At 41.1% G+C, this 26,632-nt stretch overlaps 1 protein-coding gene across 1 annotated transcript; it reads left to right on the forward strand.

The window, feature by feature from the left end:
* The first annotated feature begins 5,602 nt into the window (after window positions 1-5,602).
* Window positions 5,603-7,724, forward strand: LOC139001272 (thioredoxin domain-containing protein 2-like). The gene is made up of 2 exons (XM_070402977.1): window positions 5,603-5,777; window positions 6,076-7,724. The coding sequence occupies exons 1-2, from the start codon at window positions 5,760-5,762 to the stop codon at window positions 7,654-7,656; spliced, it is 1,599 nt and encodes a 532-aa protein (XP_070259078.1). The 5' UTR covers window positions 5,603-5,759; the 3' UTR covers window positions 7,657-7,724.
* The last annotated feature ends 18,908 nt before the right edge of the window (window positions 7,725-26,632 follow it).

Here is a 26,632-nt window from a genome sequence, read left to right on the forward strand (position 1 = left end):
CTCTCAGCGGCTCGGGCCTCACATTTGAGAGTCAGTTTCAGCTCCCCTCAAGCATCTATCAGATGATGTCATTCTATTTCTGGAATTTCTTGAACTTCCTTAGCCTCTTTCCACTGTCCTAGTTTACTATGTTTTCTCTTAACTGTTGTGATTGTTACACAACAGATCTCTTTGAATTCTGTGTTTGGCCCTCAGATGTATCATTAGATACGCTATTAGTGAATCTGCTAACATACAGATCACAGCATACCATTTTCTTACTACTTTCTGTGACAACTTACTGCAAATTAAATACAATCCCAATGCTGTAGCCTGTGGTAAAATGTCCCTCTCCTCTGAGCCCAGCCTCTGTCTCTGCCTGTCAGAGGCTATGGCCGCGGCTCTTGACACCTTCACCTGTGGCCGCTCTCTCCCCACTAGGAAGGGCATCTCCATTTGCTCTTCTCTGCCTGGCAGTGCACCCAGCTTCTGGGGGCTGGGAAATACTCCTAGGAATTTTCCCTGGTCCTCCAGGGGGAATAACAGCCCTTCTTCTAATCACTGTAGAGTTTGAGATGGCAGGTTAGTCTCTAAGTTAAAGTCAAATAATGTTTATTAAAGATAGTACTTTTTTTTGCACTAAACACAGTGAGTCTAGAATAAATTGTCATTTCTATTCTCTACTCTTAGTATTGTATCAGAGGACCAGGAAGTTAATTAGGTAATACTGTGAGGGGTCCAGAAAAAAAGAGAAACTCATTGCCCATCCGGTGTGGCTCAAGAGATTCAACGTCATCCCATACACAAGAGGTCGCCAGTTTGATTCACAGTCAGGGTACCTGCCCAGGTTATGGGCTTAATCTCCAGTTGGGGGTGGGGGGTGGAAATGCAGGAGGCAGCCAGTCGATGTTTCTCTCTCATAGATATTTCTTTCTCTCTTTCCCTCTCCCTTCTTCTTTCTAAAATCAATAAAAACATATTTTTCAAAAAAAGAGACACTCACATGGCACTTCAGTCTTACAGTGAAAGTTTCTCTTGAGTGTCTGTGTGTTGCACGCCAAGCTAAAGACTGAGATGCCAGCACAATGTCCCTTGCACTCAAGAACCTTGTACTTAGACTGGGGAGGAAAGGTTTATGCCTTGTGACGTCATTTCACTAAATGTGTGGTGCTGACAAGAGGGGACCAGGTGGTTATGTAACATTTCCCTCTTTTTTGGTTTAAACATTTGTTTTTCTATATTTTGATTTTGTACTTGGTATGGATAGTTTGGAAAAGTTTTATGGCAATAGTTTTTTTTTTTTAACCTTTCTCTTATTTATTTAGGGGTCAAGGTGGGAATGGAGATCTGTCAGATGCTAAAAAAGATAATTTTATCAAAAATATATTTTAAAGTTAGTGTCTTAATTTAAACTTCCAACTGTTTCCCATTGTACCTGCTGTAATTCATTCATGCCTTTACCATCCATTCATTAAGTGCCCTCTGAAGCCACACTCACTTATGGTGAGAATGATCTTGGGCCCTTCCCAGGAAGTTCAGTGTCATGATTCTGAACATCAAAGCTACAATTAATGCACCGCGAGGCGTTCAATGAGACCTGAAGCTCTGCTCTACTCTGCTATGGCTGCCATTTGTTCCAGAGGCAGGTACGCTCCGTAGTTTGTTAACTTGCTTGTCTGGCTTCCTTTAGAAGGTGAGCAGTGGGAGATTCCAGGAACCATGTGCAGAGAGCACTGTCCCTGCACTAGGAGGGGTCATGTGCACTTTCAAGCTTTGTAGCAGCATATTAGCATTAAAACATCAACAAGCTTACAACTAATCTGGATCTTACCACAGCAGCTCCAAACTGAATTTTCCAGTAAATATTTACACAGGAGAGCTTTAAATATTATACTAGAAGTCTTTTCAATCACAATAATGTTGGGGTTAAATATTAGAACAAAGGAACTGAGTAAAGTCAATAATCCACCCTCCCTTGAGCAAAACACAGGTACCACTGTGTCCAGAACTAATGAGGAATACATGGAATAACAAACTCAGAGAGCCAGGTAAAAAGGCACAAGATTCGTACCTTAGATACAATACTGATTAATCATGACAGATCCTCTCCATGATGAGCCATTTGGAGTTAGAAAAGAAAAGCATTCATTTATTATTTTTAAAAAAATTATGTTCTTTCAGTATTAATGTCTACTCTCTTTTATTTTTTTAAAATATATTTTTATTGATTTCAGATAGGAAGAGAGAGAGAGAAACATCAATGATGAGAGGGAATCATTGATTGGCTGCTTCCTGCACACTCCCTACTGGGGATCGAGCCCATAACCAGAGCATGTGCCCTTGACCAGAATCAAACCGGGGACCCTTCAGTCCACAGGCCGACATTCTATCTACTGAGCCCAAACCAGCTAAGGCAATGTCTACTTTCTTATAGTTTTAATCCCCTTCCCCTTTTCTGCCCAACCCGCTCCCCTCTGGTAACCATCAGTTTGTTCTCTGTATCTATGAATTGGTTTCTGTTTTGTTTTGTTTTGTTTTGTTTTTTAGGTTCCACATATAAGTGAAATCATAGGGTATTTGCCTTTATGTGTCTGACTTATTTCACTTAACATAATACCCTCTAGGTCTCAAGTGGCAATATTGCAGTCTCTTTTATGTCTGAGTAATATTCCATCATATAGATACAGCTTCTTTTTTTTTAATCCTCACCAAGGACATGGAGAGAGAGAGAGAGAGAGAGAGAGAGAAACATTGATCAGCTGCCTTCTGCCTGTGTCCCAACTGGGGATCAAACCCACAACCCAGATATGTGCCCTGAACATGAATCGAACCAGCAACCCTTTGGTGCACAGGACAACGCTCAACCAACTGAGCCACTCTGGCCAGGCTGGATACTTCTTGGATACTTCTTCTTTATCCATTCATCTATCAATGGACACCTAGGTGTTTTCCATATCTTGGCTATTGTAGATAATGCTACAATAAATTTTCTAATTATTGTTTTTATTTAAAAAAAAATAAATACCCCAAAATGGAAATGCTAGCTTATATGGTAGTTCTATTTTTATTTTTTTTTAGAAATCTTCATACTGTTTTTCATAGCATTCTATGAAAATGTCTATTCTTGAAAACTGGGAAAATAAAAGGAGTAGTAAGCAATTTACTAATCTGCCTTGACATTCAAAGCACTTAGAATGTTTTAGGAGTTTTTTCAGTGTTTGTTGTTATAACACTGAGAAACTAGGTAAAAAATAATCCTCTAATAGATATTTAAATGGATCTATAGCTTCATTTATTTCATGTGAGCCCACAATAATGTATTTTGGATTGGAGGGATGATCTAAAGGAAAGTGGGATATTGTGTGTGAACCAAGTAAAGCCCAAGAGAAACTGAATCCAGGCCTGTGCAATGACTTACACAACCAATTGTTTTCTGATCACTTCAGCAAATAAAGTTATACTTCACAATATTAATAATGGCACCTGAAGATTAGTGCTCTGAATAATTTTTATTTTCTTTCCACTTATCTGTGTTTTCTAGTTTTTCTATTATGAATATGTAAATTAAAAAATTATGCCAGTATGATGAATAAAAAGAGACCATCATGTAGTCATGGTATGTGGTAAAAATGAATTTCCACACAGTGTCTATTCCAGCTTCTAGTGTGCTTCCCGCACCGCAGAGGCTGGGAAACTCAATGCCACATTTCCTTGACTCCGTTGCAGCCGAGGTTCTGGATGCAAATTAAATTCTACCAATAGATGAACCTGCACGAAAAGGAGACCATTATCTTTCAGCTTTGTCCCTTTCTGCAGCGGCCCTGTGATGGGGACTGGTGAGGGACGCTGAAGCAGAACTCCAGCACTGACCTCTGGCTCTAAGCTGAGAGGGAGTTGTGGGGTGACTGACTCACTTCTGGATTGCATCTATAGCAGAAAGTTCCTGAAGTCAACAGTTCTAGCAGTGACTTTATGATTCCTTACCTTCCTGATATCATGGAGGCTGCAGTCCCCTTGGGAGGCCTGTTTTGCAACTAGGAATCAGCTCTGGAAACCTTGCCTAAAGGCAGTCTTTCTAGCTATTTTATACTTAATCTTCCTATGTCTAAAATAGCCGATTATTTGTTTTCTTGACAGAACCATGACTGATATAAGGGCTCATGAGCAATTTGGGGGCAAGCTTTGCTGAAAGAAAAAAACGTTTTATGACAAGTTGATGAAGATTATTCAGAGGTGTCAATATTTCAAGTTGCTTAGAATCCATCTGAATTGCAGAATGAAGAGCAGGAATAATTGGAACAGCTCTGCTGAACCTAAAACACAACTCAAATCTCCAAGTATAAATGTAACGGGATCACAGTTCCTCACTTCCTCACTCAATACTACGATGTACAGATATAATGTGACTTTAAAATTTTTCTTCAATGGCTCTTCTCTTCCCAGGAGCCTTATCTCAAAGGAATTTGAAGAGGGATGGTGAAGAGCAGAGACATGAAATTAACTCTATTTGGGGTATTTCAACCTAAAGAATACTTTTTCATTTTGGTAGCAATTTGGTCTTTCCAGTTCTTCCTATGTGGAATAGTTATTGCCGGACCCTCTGCCTCTGCTGGTCTGGTCCCTAGTCTGAGGACCACAGAGGACCCCTGATTACATCTAGGGGATGGGCCACTGTGTGGTTACCTACTGATAGAGCTTGTAGCTCTAGTTCTTGCTTCTGGTTGCAAAACCCCCTACACTATGGCTTCTTTGTTCCTCTTTGAAGCCTCTGCTGGGTCTCTGGCTTTCTCAGAATCCTCACAGCCCCACTGCGGAGCGTGCAGGACTTCCGGATCCCTGGCATGTGCACGCCAGGTCACACCTTCTGCCAAAGGCCCACACTACTGTGTTGATGCGGGTGGAGTCCATGTGGATGTGAGCCATTTGTGGCCTTCCAGCTGGGGAATGAGGCAAATATTGCTCTGCTTTCAGCTGTCCTCCGAACACATCTAACCTGCATCCGTGCTACGGTTTCTACCTGGAGAGCGGAGGCCAGGACACATGTATCTGTTCTCTTGGTTCCCCACCTACCAGGATGGAAGGGGTGAAGTTTTTATTTCTTCCTCTAAATTAGGGAATCCCTTCTGTGTCACCATCTACTCCCATCCAAATAGCTCCAACAGGGCTTTTGATAGTCAGGCAGGACTTGGCAGAGGAGGGAATTGTTATTAGGATGAGATGGTTACAGTGGGTGAGTCATAAAGGGGAAACTGGAGCTGGAGAATCCTAGAGGGAGATTGTAGGAAAGTTGGCTTCAAGTTACCCATCCTGGACAGGGCACTTGGCAAACAGTACAACACAGTGTAGTATTCAGAGTGAGGCCTCGGAACCTGCCCCACATACTAGCTTTGTGACCTTGAGGGAGTTATGCAACTTCTCTCAGACTCAGTTTTCTCATTTGTAAAGCGAGGGATCACAATGGTACTTACCTCAGTGGTTTGTTGTGTTATAGAAAATAATGCTTATGAATGCATATCAGGCACCAGGCGCAGCCTCATGCATAGTGCTACCACCATAACTGAGGCTGTCATGAAACTCTCCAGTACAGAGATGGAAAACCATCTGTGACTACACAAATATAAGTTGTTACTCATTGTAAGATATTAGGTTGAATAGGTTGGAAAAGTTGAAGGGCACAGCCTTGTTTTCACTATGAGGCATTTATGAAGTAAGAATGGAAAGTGATGAAGTTGGATCCCAGGAAGAACTGAACATGAGATCTGACAAACAACCAGAAACACATGAAGGTGATCCTACTGGTAAGAGGGAGGGAAGGGTATTGCCTTAAGGGACCTATGTGCTTAGGGAGTATGAGGTATAAGACTAAGTTGAGAAACTTGTAGTCTAAAAAAAACCTGCATAAAAGATACATGTAATCACATGATGCTTGGCCTTTTGTTGAATGTGATTATTCCAATTAATACATCATTATAAGACTATGTTTGTGAGCTCTAAAAATGACACAGGTCTTCTTTGGAGTATATGATCAAAGTTTTTGGTTTTTTCTTTTGCATTTTATTTTATCTGCTGTTTTGTTCAGAGAGTCCACTATTACAGGTTCTGCCCGGCCATGTGACTCCTCTGGCCCCAGAGTTCTTGGATCCAGCACTCACCCAGAAAGCCTTTGCCCACGATGTCAACAGCATACAGCACATGCCTGCAGAGGACTCCAAAGTTCCACAACCCGAGGACACGTTTCTTCCTGAGCAGGGTGACTCCAGCTCCTCAACAAAAACCATGCAGTCCAAGAAAGGTGACACTCCCAATTCCTCAAGGAAAATCATGCAGCCCAAGCAAGGCGACACATCCAATTCCCCAGGCAAAACGACCCTGCCTAAAGAGGGCAACATCTTTAATTCCTCCGGGAAAACCATGCTTCCCAAAGAGAATAACCCTGCTAATTCCTCAGAAGAATCCATCCCGCCTAAGCAGGGTGACATCTTCAATTTTCCAACTAAAACTAGTCCCCCTAAGCACGACAGTACTCCTATGTCACCAGCAAAAAGCATCCTTCCTAAAGAGGGTAACACCCCTAGTTCCTCAGCAAAAAACATCCCTTCCAAGCAGAGTGACAACCCCAGTTTCTCAAAAAAACCCATCCTACCCAAGAAGGTCAATACCCCCAAGTCCTCAGAAAAAAACATTTCACCCAAGCCGGGTGACACCTTCAAATTCCCAGAAGAAACCATTCTGCCAAAACAGGGCAAGACTCCCAAGCTATCAGAAAAGAACATATCATTCAAGCCGGGTGATACCTCCAAATCTCCAGAAGAAACCATTCAACCTAAGCAGGGCAACACTCCCAAGCTATCAGCAAAATCCATTTCATTCAAGCCAGGTGACACCTCCACATCTCCAAAAGAAACCATTCAGCAAAAGCAGGGCAACACTCCCAAGCTATCAGAAAAGAACATTTCACCCAAGCAGGGCAACACCTCCAGATCTCCAGAAGAAACCATCCAGCCCGAGGAGGACCACACCCCCAAGTCCTCAGAAGAAGCCATCCAGCCCAAGGAAGACAAGTCCTCAGAGAAAGCCATCCAGCTCAAGGAGGGTGACACCCCCAAGCCTTCAGAGAAGAAAGCCATCCAGTTCAAGGAGGGTGACACCCCCAAGTCCTCAGAAGAAGCCATCCAGCCCAAGGAAGACAAGTCCTCAGAGAAAGCCATCCAGCTCAAGGAGGGTGACACCCCCAAGCCCTCAGAGAAGAAAATCATCCAGCTCAAGGAGGGTGACACCCCCAAGCCCTCAGAAGAAGCCATCCAGCCTGCGGAAGGTGACATCTCGGCAGAAGAAACAGTGGAGCTCTTGAAGGTCGATTTGGTGAAAGTGATCCTGAGCAAAGAGGATTTTGAGTCGGCGCTCAAGGAGGCAGGGGAGAGGCTGGTGGCCGTGGTCTTCTCAGCCATGTGGTGTATGCCTTGCAGGACCATCAAACCCCTTTTCTGTTCCCTGTCTGTGAAGCACGAGGATGTAGTGTTCCTGCATGTAGATGTTGATGACTGTGAGGAGCTAGTGCAAGACCGTGGGATCATTTATGTCCCAACCTTTCAGTTTTATAAAAGAGAAGAAAAGGTGAGTGAATTTTGTGGTGCCCTTAAGGAAGACCTTGAAACAATCATTGCAGGATTAAAGTAGTGCATTCTGAAAGCATTACAGAGAGTCAACTGTTCATGGCGTTTGATTTTTTTTATTTACAAAAAAGGAGTGTAACAAAAGTGTATGTCCAAATGATACCTACTTATAAATAATAAATGTTAACTCTACCCATGTCAAAAACTAGTCAAAGCACTAAAGCATCTTGTGGCCATATTTTTCTTAATAGAAAACTGTGATATTAGAATTTCCTTTGGTGGATATTGGAAGTCCAGTTGTCCCCTACTTTTTTATCTTAATTTTTTTCCCCACTCACCCTTGAAAATTCAGCTCATTTCCTGTTAGCGGAGACATTGGACATTTAGACAATTCTCTAGAAGTGCATGATTTAAAGATGAGTAGAAACTTCTTATGTTCACATATCTTGGGGTTTCTGATAAGATGTTTTTGCAAATACAAAATCTGAAAGAGTCATATACCATATCTAACCTTTTTCTTGTGAGGGGAGTGCTATGGAGCCCCCGGGAAATTCCATGGGCTTGCCAGCTCTGATTCATTGGTGACACCAAGGCCATGCTTCCAGATTTCAAGTCCAGACCTCTGTTTTACTAATCAGTGCCCACAAAGTCTGAGACAGAGCTCAGAACTCTGGTTTCTCAGGCCAAGAGCTTTATTATTCAGGTTTAAGTTAGTGTGATCCTTGGTGCCATTGTGACATCAACTCCCTGGTGGCAAAGTTCCTGTTTTGTCTCCTTGGTAACTAGGTTTCTGATACCTGTTCCCAGAGATCTCAGAACTCAAAGGCCCAGGTCTGGGTCACAAATGATGGCTTGGTCTGTCATCTTTTCCACAGCAGATATGTTCCAAAACCTCCGGTGGGGATGCCTAAAACCATAGGTAGTACCGAACCCTATATATATCATGTTTTTTTCTATACATACATACCTTTTCACTTAAAGGCTTCTCTTTGACATATCTGATTGCTAGCATCCCTACTCTTGTGATTTGGGGCCATTATTAAGCAAAATAAAGGTTACTTGAACACAAGTGCTGTGATACCTCAATAGTCGATCTGATAACCAAGCAGCTGCTCAGTGACAACTGCATGGGGAGCATGCAAAGTGTAGGGATGCTGGACAAAGAATGATTCACGTCCCAGGAAGGACAGAGTGGGATGGGATGAGATTAAAACAATTAAAATGTAACATGAATGAATTACATCAACTGTTTTTTTTTTCTGGGACTGTAGTATTGAAGAAATTTCTATCATGGGTTTTTCTTTATATTTAGGTTACTAAGTGATGACATGGACAATGACCTAAAAAATCCTTTAAAACAATTATAATAGATTTTCAGGTGATTTTATACTATTCCTGGTATAAGTCAAAGGAAGAACGCAAAGCACAACTTCGCAAAGGGAATTCTGTTGGGTCAAGAAAATGTGGAGCAAATAGTGTGGCTCTCTGATGATTTAGCTTGATCCAGGGATAAAATCTAAACTACCAGAGAATCAATTCATGTCCTTCAAATATTCACCAGAAACACCATTTTTCTTGACTCTTGGGACAACAGTCAAACAGTAACCAGGTCAAAGATACATTTTCTGGCAGAAAGCTTGAATATGGACATTCTATTTTGCTCATTAAGAGAAAATTATGCCCTTAAATGATCCAAGTAATTGTTATCACTTGTAGTATTTAACATGAAGGAGAAATAAGATTTCTAATGAAAAGGAAGATTCCAGATAATCATATTGGTTGTGAATGATGATAATCTAATGAGAGCCTTAATAAGAATTAATGGAAAACTGTTTGAATTGATAAAAGAACTCAACAAAGTGACAGAATTAAGAGTAATAGCCCAAAAGCAATGGTTTCATTTTGACTCAATAACAAATAATTGGGAATCATTATGGGAAAAAGTCTCATTCACAATAGTGAACATAAAATAAAATAAAATAAAAATATAGTTAAAATAAATTATCTAACAACAGTCCTAAGAAGAACAGTAAGGATTATTAAGACTAAATGTAAAAATTATGAGAGGTATACCACAAGAAGCTCTGAATAAGTGAAACACAGTTAGTTTCCCCCTTTGGAAAAAAAAAAAATTGAAAGATGTTGATTTTTTTTTTTTTGCTTAATTTAGTAGATATACTGTAATTACAAACCCACATCTCAATGAGCTCATTGGGAGAACTTGACAAACTACTTAAAATTTACTAAAAATCATAGCCAAGAGTAGGTAGGAAAAAGTCTTAATTGAGAAGTAATGAAGACCAATATACCCTATCAGCTAGTAAAATGTATTATTAGTATAGTAATTGTAGTGACACCAATAATGGTATCGATGAAGGAAAAAGACAGCAATGAAACATAATAATAACCAAGAATCAAAATTTGGTATGTAGGTAGTAATATATGAAAAAGGAAAACATTTCAATTTGATGAAATATGAATAGGGTCTTTGGTCTCGGCAGAACATAGACCTTTAAGCGTAGAACAAGAAATTAGAACATCATGGCTTCAGATGGCAGTGAAGCCACTTGTCCATTTCTCCAAATGATTCCTCTGCCTTGAAAGAAGCCTCAGGAGTGTGGGGATCCATCACCCAGCTCCTGTACTCCAGGGCAAACTGCATTTCATGGACTTTCCTACTCCTCCTCCAGCAGGTCGGGTGGTCAGGAATGCAATGTCAGTTGAATTCTCATTGGCTCTCCCATGCAGGAGGGGGATGAGCAAATAAAACGTGGTTCAGGGATTCTATAAATCAGGGTTTCTCAAATTCGTGGTCATAGAAACCCTATGGGGTACTTGCTAAACATTTAGATTTCTTGACTTCTGTAATTGAAAAATCGGGTTCAGGAGTTACAGACTGGGACCTAGAAACCTCTCCCCATAGTCCAAGGAAAATCATCCAACAAGGTAATCCACCCCCCCCAACCCCCCCACCCCCCCCCACCCCCCCCCCCCCCACCCCCCGTCCCGCCGCCACCCAAGCTCCTGTCTTGTGTACATTGCAGCTCCTAAAGGTGCTTCCTTGCTCTCAGGACAATTACTCTCCAGGACATTGTCACCTTTATCTAATCTCCACCCACCTTTCTAGAAACCCACAAGAGTTGTATTATCCTAGGATTGGTCACCTTCTCAGCAACATTTGCTTCCTAAGTCTCAGCTACTCAGTTTGGAATAATTCCACCACCAGAGAAGTAGGGCCACGTGACCTGTGGGGGATCTTTGTGGTCCAGTTCCCTACAAGATGCCAGGGCTTTCGTGGGTCCGTCTCCTTTGACATCTCCCACTAGTATGAATCCCGATAGCATCTCCCTTATTTTCCTGATAAGTCAAGCATAACTGTTGAACAAAGACACACACTTCCATAACATCATCACTTCTGAGTGACTGAATGGTTAACCCCATAAGGACCTTTCTCCTCCAGGAACCTCCTCCTAACTGTCCCTATTAAGGGCAAGGCTGCAGCTTTTTCAATGGAGTGAGGACTTTACCTTACTAGGTAGGGAGCATCCTTACTTCACCCCCTTTCTCTCAAATTGGCTTTGAAGACCTGTCAGGGATAAGAAAATGGGTTCATTGTTGAGTCATATTTACAGGGTGTTAAAAGATAAGTTGAGACATATTAAAAATTTTAAGAATTTATTTGAACAAAAATTGATTCCAATCAGGTAGTGCTAAACTGAAAGTGGTGAGAGTGCTCTGATGGCAGGAGCGAGGGGAAAGATTTATATGGAGAAGGTATGGAAAGATAGCAAGGAGATTATTTGCCTGACTAGAGCTTACAGCCTCGGTGGCTGTTGGTGATTAGTTATCCTTAGGTTTTGATGTCTTTATCTTGAGGCATTGTAGGCTTAGGTTTTAGTTTGCGTACGTAGGCCACCAGGGTACTAGGGTCACTTCTTGTCTAGTTAATTTAGGAAGGGTTACAGTCTATTGAATTATCCTGGAGCAAAGGTGTGGGGGTCTTGATTATATGCCTTTTAATGGTCTGGCCAGATTTCTGAACTTCATTTATTAGATGGAGGGCCTTCCTTCCTTCAGTCAATGTGGTGGGAGTGAGGAATGAGGAAAAGAGTGATTAGGTTTTCCAAATTTGCTGGGGAGAGAGAGAGAGAAAGAGAGAGAGAGAGAGAGAATTAAAAGTAAAAATGTTGAAAAAAAGAATAATCCCTATTTGAGCAGTAGATGAGCAGATAAAACAGCTATGATACATTTACACAATGGAATACTACTCGGCTATAAAAAAGAAAATGTTACCCTTTGCAACACCAAGGGTGGACCTGGAGAATATTATGCTAAGTGAAATTATCCAGTCAGAGAAAGACAAATACCATATGATTTCACTCATATGTGGAATTTAATGAACAAACTGAACTAACAAGCAAAATTAAACAGACTCATAGAGAGCAGGCAGACAGCTGTTGGGGGTGGTAAAGGGATTGAGCAAAAAATTTTAAAAAGAGGAAGAACTTATGGACACGGACAACAGTGTGGTGATTATGGGAGGGGAGTGGGGAAGGTGATAGAGGGTACAGGGGGGATAAATGGTGATGGAGAAACATCTATGATTCATTAAAATGTCCCCAAAATACATGGGAGAGGCTCAGTAAAGCATTTAGTCATGAAAAAAAATTGAATAAAAATCCTAAAGTGTTGGTTGACTAATTCTGTACATGGACATTTTTTCTTTCACTCTTACTTTTTTCTGCTCACTTATATACTGAAAAGAAAAAAAATAAATGGAATACTTTCAAGACTCCAACTGCGTATAAACTGCTAGGAAAAACAATGTCTGGGAGGTCAGAAGAAGCAAAGGGGAGTGAATATAATGGCCCAAGGTCAAGCATGTTCTGGCAGTCTTTGAATGCTGAACTTAACCTGAGGTTCTGTGTTTCTTTTTTTTTTTTTTTTTTTAAATTAAATCTTTATTGTTCAGATTATTACATTTGTTCCTCTTTTTTTCCCCCCATAACTCCCCTCCTTCCAGCTCCCACCCCACCCTCCACCCTCACTCCCCACCCACTGTGTTCATCCATAGGTGCATGATTTTTGTCCAGTCACTTCCCGCATCTCCCACACCCCTGTTTCCCCCAAGAATAGTCAGTCTATTCCCTTTCTATGTCCCTGATTCTATTATAATCACCAGTTCATTCTGTACATCAGGTTATTTATTCACTTGATTCTTAGATTCATTTGTTGATAGATGCATGTTTGTTGTTCATAATTTGTATCTTTACCTTTTTCTTCTTCTTCCTCTTCTTAAAGGATACCTTTCAGCATTTCATATAATACTGGTTTGGCGGTGATGAACTCCTTTAGCTTTTCCTTATCTGTGAAGCTCTTTATCTGACCTTCAATTCTGAATGATAGCTTTGCTGGATAAAGTAATCTTGGTTGTAGGTTCTTGGTATTCATCACTTTAAATATTTCTTGCCATTCCCTTCTGGCCTGCAAAGTTTCTGTTGAGAAATCAGCTGACAGTCGTATGGGTATTCCCTTGTAGGTAATTGAGCCTCTTTCTCTTGCTGCTTTTAAGATTTTCTCTTTGTCTTTTGCTCTTGGCATTTTAATGATGATGTGTCTTGGTGTGGTCCTCTTTGGATTCCTTTTGTTTGGGGTTCTCTGCGCTTCTTGGACCTCTAAGTCCATTTCTTTCACCAGGTGGGGGAAGTTTTCTGCCATTATTTCTTGAAATAGGTTTTCAATATCTTGCTGTCTCTCATCTTCTGGCACTCCAATGACTCTGATATTAGACCGCTTAAAGCTGTCCCAGAGGCTCCTTACACTATCTTCACACTTTCGGATTCTTTTTTCATTTTGCTTTTCCAATTGGGTGTTTTTTGTCGAATCTTTGGTTTGATTATTGTGCTCCTCTGGTCTGCTATTGGGTATAATATTCTTTATTTCAGTCCGTGTATGCTTACTTTCTAATTTCTTTATCGTAGCATCGAGGGTCTCATTAGTTTTCGTGAGGCTCTGCACAAATTTATGGCAAGCCCTCAAAATTGCGATTCTTAGCTCCATATCCTCCATTTCTGTCATGTTTTTTTGTCTCCGCATCTTTTATGCTTTCTTGGTGCACCCCCTTGTGGTCTCTGTGCGCAGTCTTGTTCTAGCCAAGCCTTAATTGTTGTAGTTAACACTAGAGGGATTTGACCCCCAGGTCGACTGGCTATAGGAATCAGCTGTATGGAAAATGTCTGCCTTCTGGGGAGGCACTAATCCAGCCTTTGCCTGAGGCGATCGGCAAATGGCTGTGCGCAGGTTTTGGGCAGGGCGGGATCAACAGGGCGGGCGGAGGGAGCAGTTATGGCCACGCTCAGTCCCGTTCCCAGAGGCTCTGCTTCTCAGAACCCCGGCAGCCGCTGCAAACCTTTGTATTTTCCACACTGCGCCGCCTCTGAGCCTCGATTTGCTGTTCTCTTTCCTTCTAGTTGTAGAGTCTCTCTTCAGCCAGCCTTCCTGTGGTTCTGGGTGATGTCCGTTCAGTCTTTTAGTTGTATTTTTGAAATGGTTGTTTGCGGCAGCGGTCTCCGGTGTTTACCTACGCCGCCATCTTGCCCCTAGGTTCTGTGTTTCAAATGTGCATTCTGGGCCTTCCTGGCTTTATATTACAAACAACCCTACAGACTACATCAGTAGGAGTTTTTCTGTTTGTAGATGAATTGTCTAAGTGATTGTGAGTGTCATGGGGTAGATGATATATTTGTTTTTTGGTGGCAAGTCACAGAAACCCACTCAAACCTGTTCCAGCAAAAATACTGAGTGTATTGAACCTTGAAACTGGAAATTCTAAGGGGACAGACTGCTTGAGGCCGATGTGCGGAGTTCAACCAACTCCATCAGGACACTGATATTTTTTACTTTTCAATGTTGCTGCCCATGTTGATTTTATCTTCGATGTCTTCACAGTTCATGATCACAGAGAAAACGTGAGCCTGTTCCCTTCCAACTCCATCAGGAGTCCCTGGAAAGACTCTGATTGACTGGGTCGCATGCCTGAACCTGTGTATCTGGGGGAGTTGGGGTGCTCTGATTGATCAGGCCTGGAGCAGGGTCAGTGCCATCAAACCATATGAGCTAAGCAGGCTTACATGGGAGTGGGAGGAAGGGAGAACTGCTATGCAGACAAGCATACCCACTGCAGGGGTCACATTTGGCACCACTGCATCAGGTCAAGAGTCACACTAAATATGGCCAGAATCACCCTTATCCCTACTTAGCAATTCCCCAGAAAAAATCCAACCTGATACTAAGTTTGTGCACTTATCAAATTCCATTTAAATACATCTCACTTCATTTTAATCCTATCTAATTTACTTAAGTCTGTAACTATATGGCCTTGAAACTAAATAATGCCCTGTACTTTATGCAAATGACAAATTATCTTATGATAACACGTTTCGCTAAAGATAACATGGAATATGAATCAACATACGAAACACTTATGAAGTAAATATTCAGAAGGATGCAAAAAGATATGAACAGGGTAAGACAGTTTTGGGGTCTGACCTTCTAAATGATGTTTTTGAAGTTTATTTTTCTCCAAGTATGAGCCAGTTGATTTAATAGTAGGGATTTATATATAATATTCCATGGATGTTCAATACTTTTTGAGGCAGAAATGTTAATTTCAAACAAATTACCTTCAGCAAATATTTGAAAGTTATGGTCTATTGTTCCCTAGAAAATTCCAATGTGATTTTTGGCAGATTTAAAAAAATATTTTTTTTAATTGATTTCAGAGAGGCAGGAAGAGGGAGAGAGAGATAGAAACATCAGTGATGAGAGACAATCATTGATCAGCTGCCTCCTGCATGCCCCACACTGGGGATCGAGCTTGCAACCCTAGCATGGTCCCTGACCAGGAATCGAACCTCCGGGTTCATAAGAGGATGCTCAACCACTGAGCCACGCCGGCTGGGATAAGGTGGGTATTTCAAAATGAGATTTGGCATGGGGAAGAATGAAGAAGAGCGGGGTTGTTCTCACTCAGAACCTACCTGCAGGCCTTACTGCTGTTTTCACTAAACGCCTCTGAAGGGTCTCTGGCCTCTGGAGGGTCATCGTGCAGGTAGGGCTGGAGGAAGAAGGAAAGGACTGCTTCTCTGTCCTGTGCCCCAGGAAGGTCACAAAGGCTTGGTGTTTGAAAGACAAAGCTAAATGCAAGTCTAATGACTCATAGATCAATATTTGGCACTGACATTAAGGAGATCCAGGAGGAAGTCACCAACCCGTTAGCTAATGACTCTTAGTTTAGGAAAGGCAGATAGGCTAGTCATCTCCCAGGGAAGGCTTTAAAAAGATTTCCTTTAAAACATACCAGCTAACAATGGCTAGACTGTAGTGTGTTGTCGTCCTATCAGAAACAGCCAAAAACTGGAGCAGTATCTTAAAGAAACAATTCAACATTAATGGATTTTAATGAGCCCTTGCTCATTTTCCCTAATAAGCTTGATCTCTTTCTGTGAGCTCAGAATAACTCATATGATAAAGATGCTTGCTTTGAAATTCTGTTTTGGTATCTGAGGTTTTTTTTTTTTTTAAGTATTTATAAATCCAAATTACAATACCACTTTATTTTGGATTGCTATTTTCATATATGTCTATGTCAGATGTAAAAATCCTAAAATAAAGTTGGTCATTTATCTTCTTCAGACCCCAACTATGGTACTGATTTGTTTCTTAAATGCTCAAAAAAAAGGTCAAGATTTATGATGTGTGGTTCATATAATACACATGTTTTTTATTGATATTCAGGTTGAAGGCGAAAGATAGGTGCATATGTCAGGAATGAGCTGTATTCAGAGCTAATAAATAAACTGTTTGAATGCAGTGAATATTCAGAGCCCATAGGCTGAACTCTAGGAAAACTGTTTGGAGGTACATATGAAACTGAAAACTCCTCTGCTTTTAATTAAATTAATAAATTAGTTTCTAATTCTTAGGATTCTTCTGTACTTTATTGACTTGCTTAAATACCAGATCTTGATAACCCTCGTTGATCCTTTGGCTAGAGATCAGATGTCTTTTCAGCAATTCAAGTGAAACTTGTCCAAATGTCCCCTCTCCAGTAGGCATAGGAGTTCAGCTGACCAGCAGGGGGATGGGGAATTCCTGAAAGTCAAGGGCTGAGAGCAGTGGTCTCTCTTATATCAGGCAGTAGAGAAGCCAACAAAGCTGAAAATGAAGCACTGGGTACAAGACCCAAGAAAACAGGAGGGAGCTGCAGAAGTTGCCAAACCATAGGGGTGAGCAGTGGGCATAAAAGTCAGAATCTGGTTACTTGGTGTGGAGACAAAATGGGCTCAGGTGAGATGATGTAGGGAAGATGTGGGAAGAGGAAGAGTTGTTACCTGGGACAACCATGGAATGAAGGGGGCAGAGGTACGCTGCAGAGTTGAGTCACCCTGACTTCAAGGACCATGGTCAGAAAGAATAAGATCTTAGCATTTGAGTACCACCCTAGCAATACCCTTGGTGTTTCTTTTCTAAGTAGATCATTGGGCTACACCAGAAATCTAAAATCATATTGATTATGGAATTTTCAGCAACTGGATAGCTGTAACTAGATTATGCTTACCAATATCACTGTAAATCAGTTAATAGGATGGTGGTTTGCAAGTCCATCTGAGCCCTAGCCAGTTTTGCTCAGTGGATACAGTGTTGGCCCGTGGACCAAAGGGTCCCGGGTTCAATTCTGGTCAAGAGCAGGCTTGGTTGCAGGCTCCTCCCCGGCCGGGCCCTGGTCCTGGTCGGCGCGCTTGCAGGAGGCAACCAGTCGATGTGTTGCTCTCACATGGATTATTCTCTCTGTCTTTCCCTCTCTCTTCTACTCTCTCTAAAAATCAATGGAAAAATATCCTTGGGTTAGGATTAAAAAAATAAACAAACAAAAGTCCATCTGAAATATAGTATATTTAATTCCATAATAGGTTTGCTGTCATTTGATAAAAGACTAAACGAAATTCACTCATTTGTGGGGGGAAAATTGGTCATTTGAATTTGAGTCTGACTTTGGTATCCTTTGCACTTCAAGTTTTGATAAATTTCAACCCTATTATAAAAAAAAGAAAGATAGATAGATTTGCATAGTAATCACTGGCAAATTTACACATAATTTAGGCAGAACATTATTTTTCACAGTGCCTCAGTCATTTTATAAGATAATTAGAAACACCAAATAATTTTCATTTTATGTAAAACAATCTGTTGATTGATTCTTTAACATATTTTCAACTAGTAGTATTTATATTATATACATTATATTTTTCTATGTTGGGTTTTCTGTCAGAGATAATCTTACTGGTAACTAAGATCTTAAACTGATGTGAAGATTATTAGTACCAACTGTAGTGGACGGAATGGTGGCCCCAGAGATCAGGTTCTAACCCCAGGAACTCTATAAAAGTTACCTTTTTTGGAAAAAGAGTCTTTGCAGATGTGCTTAAATTTAGGCCCTTGAAATTAGGAGATAATCCTGGATTATGTGGGTGAACTCTAAATGCCATCGCAAGTGTCCATATCCAAGAGAGGGTGGAGAAGACTAAACACACACAGACACAGAGGAGAAGGCAATGTGAAGACAGAGGCAGAGGTCAGAGTGATGTGGCCACAAGTCGAGAATGCCAGCAGCTACCAGAAGAGGAAAGAAGCAAAGAACAGATTCTCCTCTAGAGCCTCCGGAGAAAGCACAGCCCTGCCATTTTGGACGTCTGGTCTCCAGAGCTGTGGGAAAAGAAATATCTGATGTTATGAGCACTAGTTTGTAGTAATTTGTTACAGCAACCACAGAAAACTAATATATTAATGAATAAAATATTTTTGCAAAAGGTGAGCAAATATAGAGTAGTAATGATAGATCAGTATTAGAATATACTTAAGGGTAATGTATTCCAGTATCCTATATAATAAAAGCCTAATATGCAAATCGACCAAATGGTGGAATGACCGGTTGCTATAACACGCACTGACCACCAGGGGGCAGACACTCAACACAGGAGCTGCCCCCAGCCCTCAGGTCCAAGGCCAGCCAAGGTGGGTGCCAGTGGTGGCGGGGCGATATGGGGGGCAGGGCCAGCGAATGGGCAGCGCCAGGCTGGCCAACACGGGTACCAGTGGGGGCCCCCCAATTGCTGCGCTGGTCGCCCCACAGATCGGCCCTGATTGCCAGCTAGGCTTAGGGACCCTACCTGTGCACAAATTTTGTGCACCAGGCCTCTAGTATGAAATAAACATGTTTAATATGATGTTTTCTTTAATGGTCTATGAAGTTTATATTCTGCCCAATTATGAGAATTCGTGCATGAGTGGGGTCCCTGGGCCTGGCTGGTAATCAGGGCCAATCAGGGATGTCTTGCCCAGTCCCGATCAGGGCCTGGCTGATTGGGTCCTGCCGGCTGCGGGGAAGGATGCGGGGAGGGACCATGGGAGGTTGGCCAGCTGCGGGATGTTGGCTGTGGGAGCACACTAACCACCAGGGGGGCAGCTCCTGTACTGAGCATCTGCCCCCTGGTGGTCAGTGCATGTCATAGTAACTGATTGACCAGTTGTTCTGGTCATTCGGTCATTTAGTTGTAATGGTCACTTAGACTTTTATATATATAGATAGATTATTCACACAAATATTTCATTTTATTTTTATTTTTATTTTTTAATATAATTATTTATTTATGTATTTTTTAAAGTATCAATTCTTTTTTATTTTATTGATTTGAGAGAGAGAGAGAGAGACAGAGAGAGGAAGACACACAGAGAGAAACAGAAACATCACTTGTGCATCATTGGTGGGTCTTGTATGTGCCCTGAGCGGGGATCGAACCTGCAACCTTGGCTTATGAGGACGATGCTCTAACCAACTGAGCTACCGGCCAGGGCTCCACACAAATATTTTAATATTTTTCATTTATCATAGAATCAGGTAGTATAGAAAGTTGGTTATTTTAAAATAATCTATAAAGCACTGCATGCAAAAACCAGTAGTATACTTTATTGTATTTCTTTTTCTTTAGCTCCTATACCAGTATTCTGAACAAAGAGGCAAATATCATATGGCACATATGAAAGATGGCCCATGAATAGTAACAAATTCATTGGAAGGGAAACAAAAAGCTTGAGGAAAACCAGAGACTGTAAAATGTCTTTTCAGCAGAGGATATTTCTAAGGATTAAAGCAAGAGATAATATGGAATTTCACCCTGAATGGGAGAAAGAATAGGCATATGAATGCAGGAATATAGGAGCAATAAGCCAATAAAAATATTCCCTTGCTCAGTTCCCAGAGCTAACCCAATTTTCACATTCAGAACCCATTGACTGAAGAGATCTAAGTTCATAGAGGGAAGGATGCAGCAACGCCACTGCAAATAAATACTGTGGTGAATCTCTCAAGACAACCCCAAATAGACCTCTGGCTGTTTGTTTGGATCACCATACACTAGGGAAAGAGGAATATCCAGACTTCTCAAGGATTGTTGGACGCAGAATCGTGGCTGAGATGGATACCTGGAGATCTGAAATGTCATATTATGCATGTTCCCCTTTCTGTCCCAACCTTAGAGTCCTGATTAAAGCCTGGATTACAGTTGGCCTCCCGATGGGCAAATAATGGTTATTTCTTAGGCCCTGAGTATGTAAGAATAACACTCTCTTTGGGTCCTTGGTTTGTGGGTAAGAGCTATCATAGTAGAGAAGGGGCGGTACCAGCCTCTAAACTCTCCCCACTCCCCAGGTAAATTAAAGCAATATTGCGTGATAGTGATTATTGCCTCCATTAAAGCGTGAAAGGGTACAGGGTGGTAGTCCCTCCTATCATGTCTCCTTTTGACTAGCTGGTCTGGAACCTGCAGAAACCCAATGGTAGAATACCACAAACTTAACGGAGCTGCAGCCCCACCGCAGCTGCTGAACAGAGCAGCATTGTTGCTAAAGCAGATTAATAAGGCCTTATTATTCATGATCCGTGGTCACTGACTTGGCAAATGTGTTCTTTTCTATTCTGAAGAGAAACAATTTGTATTCATGTTGAACAGACAACAATAGTCACTTACTGTTTTGCTCCAGGGCATTGTGAACTTTTCCATCTTCTGTTACATTATAGTTTGAAGAAACTGGGACTGTCTGGACATCCGGTAGTATGTCACATTGTAGTGGTCCGTCACATTGATGACATCATGCTGATCAAGCAGGACAGCATGATGGGCTAGTGTACTGGAGGTCTTGGGAGGATGGTGGAGATTCAGAAACTTGCCTCTTCAGGAAAGTGTTTGGAGGCTCCAGTGATTAGAGGTGTGCTCGGGTATCTTCTCCAAATTCTTGCTCTTGCATCCCTTACCACAAAAAGGAAGCACAGTATGTGGTAGGTCTCCTTGTTTTCTGGATGTAACACATCCCACACTGGGAATACTGCTCCAACTCAGATGACACGGAAGGAAGGTTGTCAACTTTGAGTGGGGCTTTGAGCCTTGCTATGTGGCCCATAAAATCCAGCAGAGTCTGTGGTGCTGGAAGTGTCCGTGGTGGGAACAGATGCAGCAGCACTTGTTGATGTTGATGACAAGCTCTGATGTTCTGGAGCATGACCATATCACCTGCCGCAGAGAATCCCACTTCTTTTCAAAAACAGATCCTGGTGTGTCACTGGGGCACCAAGTAGCTATGCATCTGGGGCTGCTCCTTATGGGCCCCCCTGGCATAAGAATTTCTGTCAGACCCACCAAGTCATAAAGTCAGATAGAGCCCAGAGCAGCTCATTGTGAGAAGGAAATAACACATTTGGGATTGAGCCCAAACGGGAAAAGAGAGCACAAGTAAACAACATACACAAGCAAGTAACCCAAACCTCATGTCACTCATGGTGGTTGCCCCCCTGCCCCCAAGCGCATATCCTTGGCCATGTGGGAGTTCTGTACAATCAGCTGAAAGAGGAGAAAAGTGCTCAAGCTTGGTTTAAAGATGTCAGCTAATATATGGGTGCCAATGTGGATGGTGGTATTACAGCCACATTTAAGGGTGGACAAAAAAACAAAAACAAAAAACAGAGGAGGTGAAAATGCCAGGTGAGTCTCTCATGTTCCTGACCTACAGTCACCCCACTGCAAGGCTTTGTGGTGAGCAAAGACAGATGAGAAAAACTGCAGGGAAAGGAGATGAAGGGAGTTAGCAATGGGGTAAAAAGTTGTTCTAAAGCCCTCTGCCGAAAAGACTAAGTCTTTTTTAAGTCTGAAACTAGTAGAATAGTGTCTGGAGTTCAGAATATGGACAAGAGAGTTTTAAATATGCTTGATTTGATGGAGTAGTCTCTGAAACACATAGCTTCTGGTGGAGAAAAAAACAAAGCAGCCAAAACCGGTTTGGCTCAGTGGATAGAGCGTCGGCCTGCAGACTGAAGGGTCCCAGGTTCGATTCCGGTCAGGGGCATGTACCTCGGTTGTGGGCACATTCCCCAGTGGGAGATGTGCAGGAGGCAGCTGATCGATGTTTCTCTCTCATTGATGTTTCTAACTCTCTATCTCTCTCCCTTTCTCTCTGTAAAAAATCAATGGAATATATTTATTTTAAAAAAAAAAGCAAAATGGAAAGAAATTATTAGTACCTAAAACTACATATACAGTCACCTTTTGACCTAAAAATCTCATTGTTAGGGATCTATCCTGCACATACACCTCCAACAAAGTGAAAATACATATATACAAAGTTATTCATTGGAGCATTGGTTAATTATTGCGAAGTATTGGGAAGAGCCTAAATGCTCATACATAGGAAAACACAGTTGATCCTTGAACAACACAGGTTTGAACTGGGAAGGTTCACGTTATGCAGAATTTTTCAATAAATATTGTAAATATATGTTCTCTTATTTATAATTTTCTTTTTTAAAATTTATTTATTGCCTAAAGTTTTACATATGTCTCCTCTTTCCCCCGCTTGACCGCCCCCCCCCTCCCCCCGCCACTAAGCCATTCCCACCCCAGGCAAGCCCCCACCGCCCCGGTGTCTGTGCCCATTGGTTATGCTAATATGCATTTATTTATGATTTTCTTAATAAAACTGTGTTTTCTCTAGCTGACTTTACTGTAAGAAAACAGTGTATAATATAGACACCATACAAAATATGTATTAATTTACTATTTATGTTATAAGTTAGGCTTCCGGTCAAAAGTAGGCTATTAATAGTTAAGTTTTGGGGGAGTTAAAAGTTATACATGGATTTTTGGCTGCACAAGAGGCTGGCACTTCTAAATCCTGCATTACTCAAGGGTCAACAGTAGTTAAGTAACACCACAAATGAGTGCTATGAAACTATAAAAAAGAATGAGGAAGTACTCTATGAACTGTTATAAGGGGTTTCCAGGGTATATCGAGAGAGAGAGACAGAGAGAGAGAGAGAGAGACAGAGAGAGAGAGAGAGAGAATATATTACATTCTATCCTTAAAGTAAAAATGAGAATTATATAAAAAATATATACATGTATCTGCTCATTTGAGCTAATGGGAAATATATATATTTCTGACTATTAGAACCATGTTAATGCTTCCCATACTCCCCCCTCCCCAAATTAATTAAAACAAAGGCGACGGGCAAAATGGAATACAGGCAGCAAAGAAGTGATTTGAATTGCATTACAAGTGAATAACATTACTGCAGTGAAGGGGGTGGGGAAGAAAAGCACTAGCCTAAGTAACTTTGGAAATAGTATTTTGACTGCATACCATAAAGTTAAAGACAAAATGAACTGTATACAAATGTCATCCTCGATTCAGTAAATCTGTTTTTCAAGGAAATGGGTTAGCGATTCTGATATTACTTTATATGTATTATACGTATTTCTTACCTTTGTCCACTGAAAGGGCCTAAAGGTGATGACATTCTAGTAGCATGAGCACATCTAGTGGCTGGCCAATCTTGGCTTCCAAATACCATTATCAAATTAAAGGACCTGGATCCTCTGAGATCTGGCAGGGAAATGTGGAATGATCCCGAAACGTGTTGTGATATCTAAAGTAAGGAAGTGCTCAAAAAATGATGGAGGCACTTTGAAGTCTGAGCCAGGTAGCTCAGTTGGTTAGTCCTGATACAGCAAGGTTGCAGGTTCGTTCCCCAGTCAGGGCACATACAAGAATTAACCAATGAATGCATAAATAAGTGGAACAACAAATTGATGTTTTCTTCTCTCTCAGACCAATTAATAAATAAATAATATAAAACATGATGGAGGCACTTTGAAACAAAACATGAGAAACATGGATGTGAGAGAGAAGTATTGAGCAGTTGCCTCCAGCACGCACCCCGATCTGGGATGGAACCTGCAGCCTAGGTATGTGTCCTAACCAGGAGTCAAAGCCCAAACCTTTTTTGGTGTATGGGATGACATTCCAACCAGCTGAGCCACCCAGCCAGGGCCAGAATTTCCTTTTTAAGGCTGAATACTCTTCTATTGTATGTATCTACCACAGTTTACTTTCCATGCGTTTGCCAATGGACACCTCAGTTGCTTCCAGCTGTTGGCTATTGTGAATAATGCTGCTATGAACATCAAATGTTTTTTTTCTTAACTAAAAACAAAACATGACAAGAAACACAAACCAAAAACCTTCCAGAAAAATAAAATAAATTATTCTAGTAGTAAATTTTAGGGAGGAGAGAGAGAGTATGTGTGTGAGTACCTGGACATAAAAAATGCCATGATCTTGAAATGTTTGTGTATCTACGGAGTATTTCCAACTCCCTTGAAGTCAATCACTCCTGTTCCTATTCTACCATAATTCTTTTCAGTTGCTTCTTTTTAAAAAAATATTTTTATTGATTTTTTACAGAGAGGAAGGGAGAGGGATAGAGAGTTAGAAACATCGATGAGAGAGAAACATAGATCAGCTGCCTCCTGCACATCTCCCACCGGGGATGTGCCTGCAACCCAGGTACATGCCCTTGACCGGAATCGAACCTGGGACCTTTCAGTCCGAAGGCCGACGCTCTATCCACTGAGCAAAACTGGTTTCGGCTCAGTTGCTTCTTTTAACTCACATTATATATTGGATTATGGTTGTTTAAATCAATTTAGACCAGCAACTTCTTCAGACTGAAATTAGGTATTGGACTTCTTTGTGTCTGCCTTAGCAGGTTGGCCCAAAACAGATCATTAACCAACAATTGGAAAACATTTTTTTAAAATCCTCATTTTCAGAAAAATCTAGAAAATTATCATCTGTTTATTAAGCATTTCACTCGGAGATCTAAATGTCTACAGCCTTACATATATTTGACACATTTCAAAGGTGATATCAAATTTTGTAATATTTTTTAAAAGCTCACTATTTACCAAGCACTATGCTAAGCACTTTATTCTCATCATATGAGTTAGTAATCATAAACAATATTACTAGTAAATATAGGCTATATTGTCACTTTATAGATAAGACCATAGAGTTTAACTGCACAGCAGGGCAAAAAGTGGTGGAGCCTTCAGTTTACGCTGTCTGATGTCCAAATTTGTGCTCTGCACACACATCTACTCTAGATGTTCTCAGGGCTAGACAAAGAAGTCTGTGTGTTCAGAGACTATGAGAAGTCAGTCAAGGTATCAAATGCGGATTTAGTGTTCACAGGCATCTTTAGATTTCTTCTTGTTTGGTTTTCTTTAAGAATAATTGTATTTGTGGGAGAAAGCACATTATTTGCTACAGAGAATCTGGTTGCTTACAGGTGCTATAATCTTTGAAATTTAGAGAAGGAAATGGAATGAGGAAGAGAAGAAGAAGGATTCAACAAAAATGTCCAATTTTGACCCTGGTCAGGTGGCTCAGTTGGTTGGAGCATCATCCTGTTCACCAAAAAGTTGTGGGTTCGATTCCTGGTCAAGGCACATGCCTAGGTTGTGGATTTGATCCCTGGCTGGAGGTAACCGATCAATGTTTCTCTTTCACATTGATGGTTTTTTTCTCCCTCTCTCTCCAAAATTGTACATTTCTTTTTAATCCTCTCTCACTAAAAATCAATTAAAACACATATCCTCGGATGAGGATTAAAAAGAAATGTACAATTTTGGAGGCCAAAACTATTGACCCAAACAATTTAAGGATTCTTAGATATGGTCCTTCTTCTGCTGCTGGTGTGGAGTGGGATCTACTTATGAGAATGGGGAAGATCAACACCCTCACACATTCCTATTAGAAGTGTCAACTACAACCACCCTTTGGATAAACAGTATGCAGTATGTCTTAAAATAGGAGATACCTTTGATCCAGTGGTTCCACTACTGGATATCTCCCTATGGAAATAAAAGCATCCTATGATCAGGATAGAATAAAGATATTTATTGCAGTGCTATTAACTGTGCTAAAAGCCTAGATCAATGTACACATTCATCTATAGGGAACAAATGGTACCATAGAAGGATAATTTATTCTATGGACTCAGCTATTAAAAGACTGAGTTTGGCCCTGGCTGGTGTGACTCAGTTGGCAGGAGCATCGTCCAGTGGGTCTCGGGTTCTATTCCCTATCAGGGCATATATCCAGGTTGCAGGTTTGATCCCTAGTGGGGGCACTTACAAAAGGTAGCCAATCAATGGTTCTCTCTCTCTCTCTCCCCCTTCCTCTCTTTAAAAAAAAAAAATCAATAAAAACATATCCTCGGGTGAGGATTAAACACACACACACACACACACACACACACACACACATACACACACACAAATCCGTATCCTCTAGTGAGGATTAAAAAATAAAAAAGACTGAGTTTGATCTATGTCAGTTGACCTGGTCATATATCCATGATATATTGTTAGGTGAATAAAGCAATTGCAGAGTAATATGTTACTTGGGGAAAAATCCAAAGCAAACTAGCTATATTTTTCTAAGTATGGATAGTTAGGGAGTGATACACAGCTCAGGCAATTAACACTGGTTATCCTCAGTGGAGTGGAAATTGGGAAGGATAAGAGGAAACTTAATTCATTTGCTTTTGGATTGTGTCACTTGTTACAATAAGCAAGTATTGCTTTTAC

This window comes from Myotis yumanensis, unplaced genomic scaffold (genome assembly GCF_028538775.1).
Source record: "Myotis yumanensis isolate MYYU_CA2020_CCGP unplaced genomic scaffold, mMyoYum1.0.hap1 SCAF_282, whole genome shotgun sequence".
Classification (NCBI taxonomy): domain Eukaryota; kingdom Metazoa; phylum Chordata; class Mammalia; order Chiroptera; family Vespertilionidae; genus Myotis; species Myotis yumanensis.